This window comes from Mustela lutreola, chromosome 11 (genome assembly GCF_030435805.1).
Source record: "Mustela lutreola isolate mMusLut2 chromosome 11, mMusLut2.pri, whole genome shotgun sequence".
Classification (NCBI taxonomy): Eukaryota; Metazoa; Chordata; class Mammalia; order Carnivora; family Mustelidae; genus Mustela; species Mustela lutreola.
Genome location: NC_081300.1, coordinates 58,304,041 through 58,321,587, shown reverse-complemented (window position 1 = coordinate 58,321,587; position 17,547 = coordinate 58,304,041). Strand labels below are relative to the sequence as shown.

At 37.2% G+C, this 17,547-nt stretch overlaps 1 protein-coding gene across 5 annotated transcripts in view; it reads left to right on the top strand.

The window, feature by feature from the left end:
- The window catches only part of PPP4R1 (protein phosphatase 4 regulatory subunit 1), a 62,165-nt gene that overhangs the window by 26,420 nt on the left and 18,198 nt on the right, over positions 1-17,547 (top strand). For 4 of the 5 annotated variants that reach the window (XM_059140117.1, XM_059140118.1, XM_059140115.1 and 1 more), the window contains exons 5-11: positions 358-500; positions 1,165-1,311; positions 3,698-3,805; positions 3,943-4,008; positions 4,685-4,843; positions 9,120-9,247; positions 15,904-16,427. In XM_059140117.1, coding sequence (XP_058996100.1) covers positions 358-500; positions 1,165-1,311; positions 3,698-3,805; positions 3,943-4,008; positions 4,685-4,843; positions 9,120-9,247; positions 15,904-16,427 — 1,275 coding nt within the window. The remainder of the gene's footprint in view (positions 1-357; positions 501-1,164; positions 1,312-3,697; positions 3,806-3,942; positions 4,009-4,684; positions 4,844-9,119; positions 9,248-15,903; positions 16,428-17,547) is intronic. The other variant, XM_059140116.1, reaches the window with a different exon arrangement.

The window sequence follows — 17,547 nt, the reverse complement described above, 5'->3', positions numbered from 1 at the left end:
AATAGTTCATAGATATTACATATTTTGTAGATGTGAATATTGGATATTTAACCCCTAGCATATGTGACACAATGTAGGTGATGGATAAATTTGGTCATAATAGGAAATGATTGCATACTTAGTGCACAGTAGGAAGATAGAAGCCTGGCGATGGGAGTAGGATCTTCCTTTTACTTGAGGGGTTGACCTGCATATGCATATGATTGTGAAAAAGGATCCTAGAGTTAGAGAACACTGTGTAAGTCCCTTTTATGCTGAGGATGGAAGTCCAGAGCTTTCCTGAATAGTCTTACACCCAGGCAAAGATTTTGTGAATTTGGGATAATGTGTTTGTTCACATTTCTGTTATTTCAATAGAACCGACGGTGAGAGCAGAGCTGATGGAACAGGTGCCTCATATTGCATTGTTTTGTCAAGAAAACCGGCCTTCAATCCCATATGCTTTTTCCAAATACTTACTACCTATTGTGGTTAGATATCTTGCAGATCAGAATAATCAGGTAAGAGTGCCATTTACATATTCTTACATTTACCATGTTGTATGTAGAATGGCCTCCCCTAGCTGGTCTCATTTGAGTGCTTTTTCCTCCTCAGCTTCATTATTCTGTTTTTCAAAATGACTTTGTGTCTTAGACAAGATATGTTGAGAGTCTGGCAAATCTAGAAAGTCCCCTTAATGCCATGATAAGACAGTGCCCTGTAGCTGCATTCTTACATGGTACCCTCATGGGTGCCCCTCAGAAAGTTTGCTAATTAGAGAGTCACCGTTCACAGGGGTGGCTTCCCTTTTGCACATGTGATAGCATGTGAGCTGGGAGGAGGGGCAGAGGGAGAGGGAGAGAAGCCGACTTCCTGCTGAGTAGGATACCCAATGCAGGGCTCAGTCCCAGGGTCTGGGATCAAGAGTCGGACTCCCAACCAGCTGAGCCACCTGGGCACCCCACAAGGATGGCTTTCCTGTTCCAGTTCATTTTTTGCATCATAGTCTGCCAAGTTCTGTCTTGGCAATAGCTGGAGAAAATAGCAACAAGTTTTTTATTTGCAAAGTTTTGCCAGTTATGAATCCCTTTAAGTCGAGATGAAAAGTCTTCACTTTCGTGAAAAACAAGTAGTAGGGTCTTGTTACATCATGTATGTACTTGGTTTATTCTAATTTTTTCCTAGGTAAGAAAAACAAGTCAGGCAGCTTTGCTGGCTCTGCTGGAGCAGGAGTTAATTGAGCGATTTGATGTGGAGACCAAAGTGTGCCCCGTCCTCATAGAGCTAACTGCCCCAGATAGCAACGATGATGTGAAAACAGAAGCTGTGGCTGTAAGTAGAAGACACTTTTTCTTTAACAGGCAAAAGTTCATCACTGTTTTGACAAATAGGAAGTGCTCAAATATTGTAGTATGTACTGTGGAGTTTATTAGGTATCACAGTAGCCCCAGAGCATTAGAAAGGGCTAGAGAGGGACATAGGCATATAAAAGAGGTCTGTGTTCTGCGGGCCCCATGTTGTGCTTTGCATCTGTGAATTAGATGAGCTCTATCGCAGGGCTCTGAGAAAGCAAGATTTGCAGCAAGAGAATAGTAAGTAACTGTAAATTCATTATTACAGAAAAAGAAGATGGGAGAACTAATCAGTGCAGTTAAAACAAAAAACACAAAAACCCAGTATTGAATAAAGTAACATTGGTTACACTTTTTTAGGCACGATGTAAGCACAGGAAAAAAAAAAAAAAATAGCTCCTGCCCTGACAGTGTGGTCCTTGGGGGAAGGATAGTCAGGCAAGTAATTTTATAATGATATATAATATGTGATAGAAATTGTGAAGATAAGAAAAACACATGGATTAAATCATGTACATAACAAAGTCCGGTTTAACAAGTCCATCTAAAATTTCAGATCTACTTGGAAAGTGAGAGTTTACTGTTTAAACCTAAAATAGGGACATCTGGCTGGCTCAGTTGGTGGCATGTGTGATTCTTCGTCTTAGGGCTATGCGTTCAAACCCCATGTTGGGTGTAGAGATTACCTAAAAATAAAATAAAAAATAAAACCCTAAAATAATAGCATCTTTGTAGATATGAAAAGAATTACACAAAAATTGGGTAATGTTTCTGGATCATTAGGATGAATTAAGTTATCTCTATAGTCCCCTTTCCCTTGGAAATGTCTTGATTCCATTATTTTATTTTTTAGATACTCCATGCCAGTTAATAGTAAATTTAGATACTTTTCAGTAATATCACTTTTATTGAAATGAAATTCACATAATGAAAAACCATTTTAAAGTGTACAATTAAGTTAGAATTCCAAAGTGTAGAATTTTTTTTTTTAATTTCACAAGTTCCTCAATGAAGAAAATCAGGTTTTGCATTAACTGAGGAGAGTTTAACTTGCTCTTTTATTTTTATGGGACTTAATAATAGTGACACATTATAACTAATGGACTATATCCAGCACTAGAATGAAACCCAGGATTCTTCTACAGTCGGTTTATTTATTTTATCATGTTCTGCACATCCTAGCTTTCTAGTTGTTCTCTATCTTGGAGACAGTTCATTCTGATTAATTTAATTATGTTAGATCAGTGATACAGGATGTAACTTCAGATCTTTAGGGATTGAAAATGCTTAGAAACAGTATAGAGTCAAAGAACAAAACTGGCTTTGGAATTTGGGAAATACAGATGTTACCACCAGTTGTGAGGATGCTGGGATTTTGATAGGAATTGTGTTGAATCTATAAATCAGTTTGGAGATAATCACCCACCTAACAATCCATGAGTATGGTCGATTTCCCCATTTAATTACGTGTTTGATGTTTTTCCTCAATGTTTTGTAGTTTTCAGTAAGACAGCATTTCTGTATTTTGTTGAACCGTGTTTCTTAACATTGTTGTGAATGATACTGTTTTTAAATGTTTTCATTTCCTTGGTTCATTTTTGGTTCTGGTATATGCCCTGCAAATTTCCTAAGCCCACTTATTTGTTCTAGTGGCTTTTCTGTAGAGTCCTTGGGATTTTTCTATGTAGAGAATCATGTCCTGTATGAATAATGTTTTCTTTCTCTTACTTCTCATCATGTTTGTATGGGCTAGGAGTCGGTATAGTAATAACAGACTATCAGATGTCTTTCTGTACTAACTGGAGGGTGGAGTGGGGTATTCCTTTAAATAACACTGGGCCAATTTTCAAACATAGTTCATCCTCATTTGCCTGAAACTGCATGTTGGAACTGGGTCCTTGTCTTCATTAGAACCAAGGGACACAGTTCTCTTTTGCACGAGTTTCTGTTAACTTGGTACTTTGCAAGGTAAGGACTGCCTCTAGAGAGTCTTCTCTTAGCAGTACAAGTATACTGAGCCCAAAATTCTTGTGGATCATCTTTCCTTTGAACAGTGACCATTTGTTTTCTTACTGTTAAAGTTACCAGGCAAAATAATATGATTGAAACTATACTCAGAAATGAAATTTTTCAGATTATCTCTGGGTTTACTGTGCATTTGGTAATTATTGATAGTAGTAAATATCTATTTTTCTCCCTTGAACCTGGATAAATAAGACGAATGTTGTTCGTGATATATGCGGGAAAATGATGCCACAACCTATTATATTTTCTAAAGTATATACTTTTGATAAGTTAGCAGACTTTACGGGAAAAGTCTTAGTTTAAAGATGTTTTCAGTGTGCTTTTGTTCTTATCCATTTTAGATAATGTGCAAAATGGCTCCCATGGTTGGGAAGGACATTACAGAGCGTCTTATCCTCCCTAGGTTTTGTGAGATGTGCTGTGATTGCAGAATGTTTCATGTTCGAAAGGTATTTTTTAGGCATTTTGTTTGTTTAAGAACACATGGTTATACTGGTTACTGTATTGATATGTGAAACTTAAAAGATTGTTTTAAAAGCCCTGTGTTTGGATGATTTTGAAATGTCAGTCATGCTTCTGTTGTCAGGTCTGTGCTGCCAATTTTGGAGATATCTGCAGTGTAGTTGGCCAGCAAGCTACTGAGGAGATGTTGGTGAGTAGTGCAGAGATAAAGGGGTAACAGAGGGGTAAGCAGTCCATTACAGAGTAATACATAAAGTTTAAAATGCATACATTTACCCCCACATTTTATTAACACAGTCTCATGAATGTGAATCAGAAAGATAATGACTCTGAGTTTGGGAGTTCACATTTCTATAATCTAGGCACTTGAATTGTGTTTTGATTATAGTTTGTTAAAAATGCAGATATATGATATGTAAGGACCATTGATTTATTTTTACCTCTCCCATTTCTACTAAAGAAATCAATTGTACTCGAAGAAATCTGTAATTTTATTGCAAATCTCAAGTATTCTAGTGACAAATCTACAGCTTGTTATTTTTAAATGCTTAGTGCCTGGGATATACATGCTTCGTGTACCAGTTAACCTACTTAAAGAGTTTCTGAAACCATCCATTAAGCAAAACAGCTTAGGTACAAGCTTTTGCATGAAACTGAAGCTATCTTTGTTGTTTCTGCTTTTCCAGTCAGCAGGGCTATGAATGAGGTGTGATTTATTTCATATTGCTGAGTTTTAATACAAAACAAGTCTTCTAAATTGTTACAGGAAAATCTAGTATTTTGAAACACTGTGAAAGCAGAAAATGAAATAAAATGAATCGCTAAAACCCACGTTGTCTGCCTAACATACCACTGTCCTTGCATAGCTGCCCAGGTTTTTCCAGCTTTGTTCTGATAACGTGTGGGGAGTCCGGAAGGCTTGTGCCGAATGCTTCATGGCGGTTTCCTGTGCGACATGTCAAGAAATCCGACGGACTAAGCTGTCAGCACTGTTTATTAATTTGATCAGTGATCCTTCACGTTGGGTAGGGTTTTGTCTAATTCTCATTTCTGTAGAATAATACATTTTACACAAAACGTGATTTTGATTTCATGATTTAAGAAATAATTATGTTATTGGTAATTGTTTTAGGAGTAGACAGACAAACTACTATATTAACTTTTTTAACTGGAAAAAACTTCTGTACATAGAAATCACATTCATTCTAAGGATATGATGTGGTATATTGATTTTCAAGCATTAAACCTTTGGTAAGTCTCACCTGGCCAGAGTGTAATAATTTTTGATATCTTGCTAGACTATTTGATACTATTTTGTTAGGGGTTTTTATTTCCATATTATAAGAAATAATGGTCTATAGTTTCTTGTGGCTTTTGGGGGGGGGGGTTGTTTTGTTAACAGGGTAATAATGGCCTCATAAAACAAGTTGGGCTCCCTCCTCTTTGTTTTCGGAGAATTTGTGAAGAATCAGTGTTCTCATTTAAATGTTGAGTAGAATTCAGCTATGATACCGGCTCAGTTTGGACTTTTCCTTTGTATGTAGTTTTGTTTGTTTTGTGTTTCCTAATCTCTTTACTTGTTATAGGGTTATTCAGATAATCTTCACTTGTTAGAGACTTATTCAGATTATTTTTTCTTGAGTCAGTTTTAGTAGTTTGTCTAGGAATTTGTTTTATGTAAGTTATCTAATTTGCTGGTATATGATCTGTAGTATTTTCTTCATAATCTTGGTATTTCTGTAATGTCAGTAGTAATGTCCCTTCTTTCTGATTCTAGTGTCTTTGTCTCTTGGCCATACTGCTGAAGGTTTGTCTGTTCTGTTAATCTTTTTAAAGCTTTAGTTTCATCAGTGTTCTCTTTATTTCTGTTCTTTATTTCATTAGCTTCCACTCTAATCTATATTATACCCTCTCTTCTGCTGCTCTTTATTTTTCCAATGTCTTGAGGCAGAAGATTAAGTTAGTAGTTTGAGATCATCCTTCCTTCTTTGAGTTACCATCCAGGGTAACTGGCTTTTAACCTGAAGAGCTTCCTTTTGTGTTTATTGTCCTGTAAATGTGGTAGCAACAAATTCTGTTTCTGCTTATCTGGGTATGTCTGTATTTTGCTTTCATTTTTGAAAGTTAGCTTTGTTGGGTACAGGGCTCTTGGTTAACAGGGTGTTTTTGTTTTGTTTTGTTTTGTTTTGTTTTGTTTTCAGTTTCTTCGAACACTTTGTGTCTTACCCCCTGCCCTCTGATCTCTCTTGTTTTCGCAGGAAGTTAGGTTTATTTTATTGAGGTTCTCTTGTAAGTGGTATGTTACTTTCCTTTTGCCACTTTCAATATCTTCTTGCTTTTGACTTTTGGCATTTTCACTATGATGTGTTTGTAGATCTCTTAATTTATCCTACATGTTGAGCTGCTTTCATGTGTAAATTACTGATTTTTAATAAATTTGGGAACATTTTGAGCCATCATTTCTTCAAATATTGTGTCTTTTCTCTTCTGGTATTCCCATTACACATATAATGGTGCACTTAATGGAGTCCCACATTTTCTGAGATTCTGTTCATTTTTCCTCATTTTCTTTTTTCTCTCTGTTCATTGCTAAACTTTATTAATATACCTTGAGTTTCCTCATTCTTTTTTTTCCTACCAGTTCAGAACTACTTAAATTTATGTGGTGAGTTTTTATTTCAGTCATTATACCTTTCAGCTCCAGAATTTCCATCTGGTTCTCTTCATGTCCTCATACCTTCCTTTACTTCTTTACTCATGCTTTCCTTTCATTCTGTGAACAATTTATAATGGTCACTTCGAAGTTTTTTTCTAAGTCCAACATCTTAGTGTTCTCACACATACTTTCTGTCCCTTAATTTTTTCCCCAGTGTATGGATTATACTTCTTTGTTCCTTTGCATGCTTTATAATTTTTTTTAACCTGGTCATTTTAGATAATACAGCAGATTTGGGTACTTCTGTCCCTCTCTGGGGCTTGTTACTGTTACTTGTTTGTTTAGTGACTGGCTGGAATGTGTTAGTGAATTCTTATTCCCCCCTCCAGGAAGCACAGCTTTGGACATGTCTACATGCCTCCCTCCCATCCTGGGATGACCTCATTTTGATGAGAGTGGGAGGGACAGCAGCCCCAGGCTCTCTTGGCTCATCTATCCTGGTCTTATAAGCTGGGGCAGAGACTATATTCTGAGTATTCTCAGAGCCCAGGGTTCTGAGCCATGTCCAAGGTAGAGCTTCCATTCTACCAATGGGCATTGTGCAGAAGAAGGTATGCCCAACAGGTAGCGGGGGACAGGATGATAAACCTTAAAAGTCCTCTGGCTGGAGGCTAGAAGAGGGGGAGGCCATTGCTGCTGGCCATAACAGTCTGCAGTAGAGGTTCTGCCTCCCTGATTCAAATACCACTGACTGGCTTTAGTGAATATTTATAGATATTCCCTCTTTTGTTGTCTGCCCTAAGGGCTATTTCCAGAGGTTTTACTTGGTGGGGTTTTGGGTGGGTTGTTTTTGGGTTTTTTCTCCCCCATTTTCAACGATTTCACTGGAGAGTGGGTGAGTGGCTCTCCTTATGCTGTTGTGCCTGAAATAGTTCTCAGGACCTTACCATATGCATTTTCCAGACAGACTCCACAAAGAAGAAAGACTGTTAAGCCTTAGCACGACTTTAATGTTTAAAATGTATAAGATTGTTAGAAAAAATTATGTGGCTTATTTGAAATTTTCATTTTTACTTTATCATTGTCTTGGCTTAGTGATATACAGTATTTCCTGCTAATTTGGGAATATGTTTATATTAAAATGAAGGACTCCTGGGGGTGCCTGGGTGCCTCAGTTGGTTAAGCCTCTGCCTTTGGCTCAAGTCATGATCCCAGTGTCCTAGGATGGAGCCCCGCATTGGGCTCTCTGCTTAGCAGGGGGCCTGCTTCCTCTTCCCCCTCTGCCTGCTTCTCTGCCTTGTGATCTTTCTCTCTCTGTCAAATAAATAAATAAAACTTAAAAAAAAAATGGACTCCTGAAAATCTGTCATTTGAAGTGTATATAAATCTGGTAAGGGTTTGAGGCAAGTTCAGAGTTTTAACAGGATCCAGAGTAGACTAAACTCTTGCATATAATTTTGAAAGTTACCTTTTATGTTTTTATAGAAGTAACATTTTATTGACTCTAAAGGAGAAAAGGACCTGTAAGTTCACACATACGCTTCTCTTTGCTGTCTTGTATATAATTCTAGCCTTTTTTAAAAAATCAATTGAATCATTTTTTATCTGCTTCCCCCAGAAGGTAAATACTAATAATAGGCAAACTTCACATGTATTTGCCTTTGCAGAATTTACACATGTCATGTAATCATCGTTTTTTTTTTTTCTTAAGATTTTATTTATTTGACAGAGATCACAAGTAAGCAGAGAGGCAGGCAGAGAGGGGGGGGGAAGCAGGCTCCCTGCTGAGCAGAGTGCCTGACGCGGGGCTTGATCCCAGGACCCTGGGATCATGACCTGAGCCAAAAGCAGAGTCTTAACCCACTGAGCCACCCAGGCACCCCTGTAATCCTCATTTTAAACCATGGAAAAGGTATTGTTATTCCTCAAGGGCAAGGTCTTAGAGAAATTGGTTTGCGGTTTCTCCCATCATAGTTGCCTCTTTCAGATTGTCTCCTCCTTCTGCTTCCTTTCATAAAACCTCTCTCCCCCAGTTTTTTTTTTTTTAAATCAAGATTACAAAAATAATACAGGAATATAATATGAAATAAAATTCTTAACCCTTTTTTCTGCTCTCCTACTTGAGACATTCATGGATAACAGTAATATGTGCATCCAGATTTTCGTGAAATATATTTTAAGTCAATATTCTGTTTCTGATAAGTGCGTCCATAGTTCTGACACATCTGTCTTGTTTCCTTGTAGAAAGCAGATTATAGTCTTGCCTAGCAGAAAACATGAAATGGATTTATCACGTTCTGTCAACTTTATTGCTCTATATTTTCTGTTTGGCAGTCTTCATTTTCTTCTGTTTTCCTGGAAAATGCTGCAGGATGTCCTTTAGTTCCATGGAGATACTCTGGGGGATCTCATATTTATATTCTCATGGTATAAATATTCAAGCTAGATTTTAAAAAATTGAAAGTAAAAAAACAGTTTATGAAGAATTTCTAAATCCTAGCAGAAGAATGATATATAGTTCTGAATGTGGGAAGGCTTTGTAGAAATTACCTTATTACTATTTTAACCATACTTAGTATATGGTAAGTAGACTGTTAATAATCCCTTAATTTTAAGTTTTATTACTGTCCTCTTTTTCTTTGTAGGTTCGCCAAGCGGCTTTTCAGTCTCTGGGACCTTTCATATCTACTTTTGCTAATCCATCTAGCTCAGGCCAGTATTTTAAAGAAGAAAGCAAAAGCTCAGAAGATACATCAGTAGAAGACAAAAATAGGTATGATTTTTTTTAACTTCACTTTCCAGCTTTATTGCTTGTGAATGTATTTTTCATTTCTTCTATAATAAATGTTCTTTTTGGAGACTTTGTTATTTCTCTTGATTGTAAAAATGGGTAGATACTTTTAAAGAGCTATATTTTAAATACATTTGTTAAATGTCTCTTTGGTTAGTTGCATCTTAAGTGAGAAGGTGAAGACACGCATAGCACACTGAGCTTGGTCCCGGCCATAGAGAAAAGTATAAATGACAGATGTGATGATAATTTTTGAATGTTTATTTAATAAATTAGTTACCTAGTAAACCATTTATTGACATTTGGAATAGATGAAGTAATTGTTCTACAGTTTAAAGTGTTTAGTGTTTTAAGGGGTAAAACCTAATTTAGGAATATGTTTTAGTATGTAGTCCATTTTTTACTATTATTTTTCCTTTCAGTCAATTAATTTAATTGTGGATCTTGAACTCTGCCTGCAGAATGAGGATTATACTCTCTCAATCTAGGGGGAAAGTATTATAATGATCAGCTGATGTACTGATTAACTAGAATATCAACTTTAAGTGTAATAGGGCAACTAATTTTAAAATAAAAATGACAACTCTGATTTTTATTTTTAAATTTTTTTACATTAAAAAATTCTGAGTTTCAGCTTTTAAAATTTATACTATATACTCGGGAAAAAAGAAATCAAGCCTAATTTAGCACATGGGAAATACACACTTTTACAGGTGTGCACTTGAAATAATTTAGAACCTGTTTTTGAAACAGTCCCTACTATAATGCTTGAGTTACCATAGTGTCTTGTCCCTCCCTTGTCATGATGCTAATGGACATTTTCTTCTGTAGGTCTTGATACTGTGATATTTGCTTTCTTGGTGTTTTGATTTGGCAGTTCTTCCTTTCTTCTCTGCTGCCTTGTTTTACCTTTTTGCCCGTTCTCCTACTGTCCTGCTGAATAGCCAAACAAACCTGAGGTACTGTTTTTTGTAAAGGAAGAAAATCACTCTAAACCTGTCTTCCTAGCAAGCAAATTCTGTCAGTTCTTTTGAAAAACAGCTGCTGCAAGGAGTTTGACAAAAATGATGATGGGGGGAAATGTTATGTTTTTCATTTTTAAAGTCAGTGTACTTTGTTCACCACCTAATTGTGCAAAGACTATTACTTTATTTTTAAATCTGGAGAGTCTAGTAAGTGAAAATATAAATTTACAGAGAATTTTTTAGGTCAGGGGTCAGCAAACTTTCTGTAAAAGGCCAAATAATAAATATTTTCAGTCTGGCACAACTGCTAACCTCTGCCTTTGTAGGATGAAAGCAGCCATAGACCGCATGTAAGTGGATGGGCTTGGCTGCGTACCAGTAAAACTTTATTGACAAAAATAGTTGGAGTGATTACCATGGCCAGTGGTTGTACTGACTGCCTGTGTAGGACATTACTGGAAGAGATATTTAAAGGTAGTTATCTTTTACCTACAAACCTTAATTCCTCTTCCATTGTAATGAGGTATGTCTTAATGTCAAGTCAGTACTTTTTGTAGCATTGTATTTTCACTATATTGTTAGACTTTATTGAAATGTGTTAATGGTAGAAGGGAGGGAAGAGAGAATTTCTGGCTAAGGAAGGAGTTGTATTAAATACCGTAAAAGCTTTTTTTGTAGTTTTACTTCCTAACTTCAAAAAACAAACAAACAAACAAACAAAAACCAGTCCTATGTATTATTAGTTTCAGAACCATTAGTTTGTTTACTCTCTTAAATACTGCACTAGCTTTTGTTCTAAGCTGTCTTAAAACTTGTTTCTTTATTTAAGATTGATTGGTTGGTTGATTATACGGAAATTAATTGAGCACCTACTATGAACCAGCTCCTATAGATAGAAATCAAGAACTCAGTTCCTGTTCTCAAGGTCCTCTCAGTTTTCCTAAAATTCAGATTTCCCAAACAAATATCTTACAAAGTTAGCAAGGTTTTGACAGTCTGTTTCCCCTACTATTGATTATATAGTTTTCATTCTGATCCTAGAAACATTTAATATCACTTAATACTCTCTGAAGCCTTTATTGATTTTAGATCTCTGACTTTGTATACCAGATTTATCTTTCACCCTAGATCGGGTTACTAATGCTTCTTGGAAGGTGTTAATAAAGGCTACTTCCAGAAGCAGAGTTAAAAATTTGTATTTGCATTTTTAAATTATGTAAAATAAGCATTCCCTTGTTTTCTTAGTTGAGCAAACTGTTACATTGTTCTCTGAATACACTTAAATTCTTTTGGTTCTCTTTGCTTTCTGTTTGAGAAGCTGTTCTGTTCCATCCGACCCATTTAACAAAGTGAACTGTCAGCGTGTTTGCTGTCTGTAGACTCACTACTTCCACGAATCTTTTCTTGAGGTTTTTTGGAAATTCAGAGCTTTTGCATCTTGGCTGTCAGCACTGGAGTGAGAGCACTGATTTCTGATCCCTATCTTTTCAGTTGTGTATTCACGTGTATCCTACAGCAGACTGCAGGTCCGTCTGCTGTGGCAGTCGAGTTCTGAGTTTTTGCGTGTAGAGCACCTTCACTGGGCCTGGCACAGAGTTGGCATAGAATAAACCTTGAATGAATCATAAGGGAATCTTTAATCTCAGAAGCCTTAAGTAGGTATACTACTTCTGTCGCTTTTTATCAATCCAGCTTAATGCCAGCTGTGTGACAGTAAAATTGATGGTTGCTGGTACAAATTTGGAAGTATTTCAGTGATGTGAAAACTTCATTCGGCTAATTCACGGTACAGGAAAGACGTATGTTCTTTGCTTTTGTGTCAGGACACACTGCTGCTTGACCAGCTGTGCCACTGGTCATTTTCTCCTGGAAATAACGTGCACTGATTTTTCTAGGCCCACAATCGGTAGTCCAGAACTCAGAGGGGTATTAATAGAAAACTTAGGTAGACACTACAGGAAAATTAACGTTCTGGTAGAGAAATTTCTGGCTTACCCTGATATTCTCGTTACTTGTTTCTCTTAGGAAATGGGCTAATTCTCTCATTTGGCAGAATCAGAGTTCTTCTCAGCTTTTGAAATGATTTTTACTTGTATAATAGCACTTGGAAATCTGACAACTAAGAATATCAGAATTTTAGTATTTAGTAGCTGGATCTTGCATTGACTAACTCCCAGCTCTGGGAAAAATTAGTGTTCAGATAACTTATATTTTTGCCAATTCATACGTGTAGTAGTTCTTCCCAGAATTTAACAGTAGGGAAATTTTTTTTTGTCTCCTTAAAACCATGCTAGGAGTTTTAAGTTTGGACAGACTAGTAATTGTAACATTAGACAAATAGAATGACTTCGCCCTTCTTTTTTTTCCCCCATAAGAATATTAAAGTTTAATCGTAATGGCATGGTGAGAATAGTAATCAAGAAATTTTAGGCCCAAGGAATAGTTTTGCATACTGAATGGCTTTTGTTGTTGTTTGAGAGAGGGAGGGAGAGGGGCAAAGGGAGAGAGAGAATCTTAAGCAGGCTCCACTCCCAGTGCAGAGCCCAAAATGGGGCTCCATCTCACAACCCTGAGATCATGACCTGAGCTGAACTCAAGAGTCAAATGCTTAACCCACTGAGCCACCCAGGTACCCTCTGAATGGCCTTTTTAATTAGGTTCTTTTGTGTATTTTAAATGCAGGATTTTTAAAAAATTTATCAGATAATAGATGAAGACTTACAAGTTTTAACCCATTTGGTCTCCACTCCCACCAAACAATATCTTGTTACTCTAATTTTTTACATTTAGTTTTCATATCAGAAAAATGGCAAAAATAGCACAAAGAATCCATATGCCCTTCAGATTCTTGAAATGTTAACCTTCTACCATATTTGCTTTATTGATCTTTTTTCTGAATACTTTGATGTTTTAGACATGATATTCTTTTTTGCCTTTCTTTAGTATTTCACTGTGTATTTCCTCAAAATGCAGGCATTTATACATAACCATGGTTCGATTACCAAAATTAAGAAATTAACATAGGTATAATATGTCATCTAATCTAGAGACTATTCAAATTTTAGCAGTTATCCCACTAAATTTTTAAAACAGAATATGTCTTTTAAGGACCATGTGATTGGCAAATACGTAATTCATGTAGAAGACATTTATTTGGCATAACAGCATTAGCTTCAAGAACTGTTCTGGAGAGGGAAGGAATCTTAAAGGTTGCCTAAGCCTGTGTCTCATCCTTACTACTAAGGAGTAAATGTGGAATCATGGGGGCCTTGAAAGGCTCACAGGTTTAGGGCAATGCAGTGTTGGCCCTGGGACAAGGACCTGGGAACTCGGGGCCCAGCTTGCACGCAGATGTAACAACTCTGTTGTACATGCACACTGTCTATTTTGCAGTCCTAAGAATAGAAGGGAAACACCAGAAGTAAAATGCTGTCATTGTTCGGTACATTTTCAGATGACTTCTTACATATTTTTTCTATAATTTTTTCAAGTTTCATTAAAATAATCATGTGTTTTTAAAAAAACATATTTTTGAAAATAATGTGAACATTACCCTGAGATAAAGTGCAATCAGAGGGCAATTGATAATTTCATGGGAATGTGTATGGTGGCTACTAACTAGGAGAGGACATGGGTGTTCGTGTCGCCTTCCGTTTGCTCGGTCCTGGTGAGCCTCTTCTTTAGTACCTTTTGCTGTGTGTACGTAAAGGCACACGCTGTTTCCAGGAGCACCTTTCATTTTTTTCCTCACGCTCTCAAATTTACCTACACATCCATCCTTAGTTCCCTCTCACGTTTCTTATCAAAGAGGTGTGTCTTGGCCCCTTGAATCTGTGCACCTCTGTTCTTGAGCTCACGTTCTTCTTTCTTAGATAGTGCTCTTATCAGGGATAGGGTCTCCTGTGCCTGCAGTTCCTACAACTCTTTCGCTATGGCACCCCGAAAAGAATGCCTTCACTCTGATACTCATTGTGTCTTTCATGTTTCCATTCCTCTTTCTTGCCTCACGCCCATCTAAGTCCTACACCTGGCCTTCTGAACTGATGACCTTCAACTTGGTCCTTGGTGTCTGACCGGTTTCCTGTGGACGTCCCCCTCCCCCAGAATGCAACCCAGGTACCTCACTCAGCCTGTCCAAACCAGAACCCATTAGCCTTCTCGTTAGACTGTTCTTGTGTTTTCTACTTTCAGTTGGTGCTGCTGCGATTTGTTCTGTCACCCTAGCAGAAATTTGGCAGTCTTTCCAGATCCCTCTCGTTGTTTCCCATCTCCAGCCTGCGATAAATCAGTAAACAGATCCTGTTGGTCTGGTCATCATTTGAATGCGTTTACTTCTTCATAGCCCCAGATGTACTGCCTTCATTCACCAAGTCCTTGCTGGTTCCCACTTCCTACTCACCTCCGCCCCATTTTCCACCCTGCTTCCAGGATGTTTTCTCAAAAATTAACGCATCTAAAAATGCAGTTCTCCTAATTCCTGCCTTACCCCATGTAGCCCATAGGATCCATTCCAGAGGTGTTGGGTATGCAATACGGTGGCTCTGGCAAAGTTCTTCACCCTGGTCACATTGTTTCCTTCTTGGAGCCATAAGAGACAGGGCTGTTTTCAGAGTGTGTTACATATTTTAGGTCATGCTTGCCTCTGCATATGCTTTTCCTCCCTTGAATACATGCTCTTCCCCTTAGCCTTGTAAATGTTTACTGGTTCTTCTAAGCACTGCTCCTGTCATTTCTTCTAGGCCTTTTCATCTCACCTGCATCCCGCTTCCTGTGCCCAGTGTGCTTCTGTATTTTCCACTCTGTCTGGTGGTGCAACTTGCTTACGTGTTTGGTTCTCTTGTTTGCCTGTAATTTAATCTCGCTGACCAGACCTGCTTCTTTTTCACATTTGAATCCTCAATACTGGCTTCGTTCCGTGGCTCTTAGTAGGTGCTCAATACATGTTTGTTAAATTTAACAGAGTCAAATAAAAGATAGGAGATAAACATTAAAACTTACTGTAGTGCTTTAGTTTAGATAATGGATGGTGGTAAACGTGGACTTTAATTGAGGAGCTTGTACCCATCTACCTTTATCAACTAAGTCATGACTATTTTGGAAAACTTTTGGGAGTAGAGCTGGAAAGTATGGAAGAAATTTTTTTAAAACTTCATTTACACTAAAATGGATTTTAATACTTTGTGAGATAGTAAATAAGGATCTTTTCTAATACTGCACAGAGGTTTTTTTCCTTTTCTTTTTTATAAAAGCAAATGGGTTTTAATTCTCAGCTTTTCAGTACATCATTGGAGCAGTGGCAATACCATGATCCTAAGAATCAGACCATTTTTTAAGTGCGTTGTAGGAATTTACCTTCCTACAATTTTTCTTTAGTTTATTATTGAAATTAGCCTGGTATTTAAGAATTCTGGGATTCTACAATGTTATTTTTTCCAACTCGTGTAATGCTTAAATATCTAGACTTATGCTTAACAGATGTTCACATCTCTGAGTACAGAACAGCTGATGGAAAAAGAAGCATTACCAGTATATACACTACTCGATTTGTATGGATAATCTGTAAATTTAATATTGAACTTGTCTAAATATTTTATGTAGTGTCTCTCATTGAGTTTTTTTCAGTAATTATTTTTACACTTTCATTTTTTTTCCCCCCAAATGAAACAATAAAAGGATCAGAGATCAAGAAGTTCCAGAGGATGTACAGATCAGGCCAGAGGATGTTTCTTCAGATCCCAGTATTAGTAATTCCAGTGTCAAACTGGAAAACATGGTGGAAGATCATGCTGAAACATCTAGGAAATCTCCAGGTGAAATAAGTGTCCCAATGGACAGCTCTTTACTTTGTACTTTGTCCTCAGAATCTCATCAGGAAGCAGCTAGTAATGAGAATGATAAAAAACCTGCTAACTACAAATCTGCATTACGGCCAGAGGGTGGCGCCAGTTCACCAGATTCAGCTCTCTTAGATCAGGAATTGTACAACTCCTTCCATTTCTGGAGGACTCCTCTTCCTGAAATAGATCTAGACATAGAGCTTGAGCAGGGCTGTGGGAATACTCTCAGCCCAGAGAGACCAGAAGAAACCTCTGAAGTCACCGCACCAGGTTCTTCAAATATCACTATGGCCACCAGAAAGGAACTTGAAGAAATGATAGAAAACCTAGAGCCGCACATTGATGATCCAGACGTTAAAGGTATGGAAGAGTCTATCAAGTTCTTTACTCTAAAGCAGATATAAAATATTATTTGCCAACTCTTTTTCCAGAAAAATTGCCTTTTTAAAAATTTATTTTCACCATCATCATCGTTTTGATAAATACAATTAATCTGGTACCTAGGAAGTTTTGTTTAGATGAGCTCATCACTGTGTTGCTAACTGGAGCGCACACACACAGATTTGTTGATTTACAGATCACTCTCCCTGAAATCGTCACAGTTGTTCAAACAGTGCTTTCCAGTTTTAGTCTGGAACCCTGCCTTAACTATTTCATTCTGGGCCCTATTAACTTTTTTATAAAATAGCAGATACAGTGTATTTTAAGGAAGGACTGTGGTCTATTAACAGTAGACAGAGCTGTCTGTTCATGGAATATGTTTTAAGAGCTATGAACATTTATAACCGTCATTTGGATTTTGGTTTCTCAGTTTCGACTTTTTTCCATGGGATTACACATCTATTACCCAGATTCTTTCGTGGTGGACAATGGCCTTAAAGGCTGTTCTGTGTTAAAAAGGGCCCTCTTACAAAGGGGAAATGTGTTCTAAGTCAGTGGGTAGGAAATGAGTCAACCTGAGGCATTGTTCTGCCTGCTGGGGCTTGGGACCTGGTTTAAGGTCCGTGGGGCCGGGACCAGATAGATGCAGGTGTTGTCTTTTCCTTTGAAGAGTAAAGCCCTGCTTGTGACTCTCTATAACCATCCAGTGACATCTGAATTTCACAAAGCCGATTTTGGAAAATCTCCCATAACTACAAATCTTCAGATCGTCTATCGCTTTGTGGACTGAATAACTTTCCCTCTTTTTCTCTTCCTCGCTCTCTCTTTCTCTTTATTTTCCTTTCCTTTCCTTTCCATTTTCCTTTTTTTACCTTGTTAGTTTCAGAAGCTAAAATTTCTAAACTGTCAGTTTGCTAAGTGTTGGGAAATGCCCGTTTTTAAAGCAGATAACATGATAGATAGCTTCAGTATTCTTATAAAAACATACAAAATCTGTTGTGTTTAAACTTTGAAAATTGCATCCGTGGTGGTTAAATTCTCAGTTATCTTTATTGGCTTTAATTTGTCATTTTTAAAGATTTCCTGTTACAATTTTAAA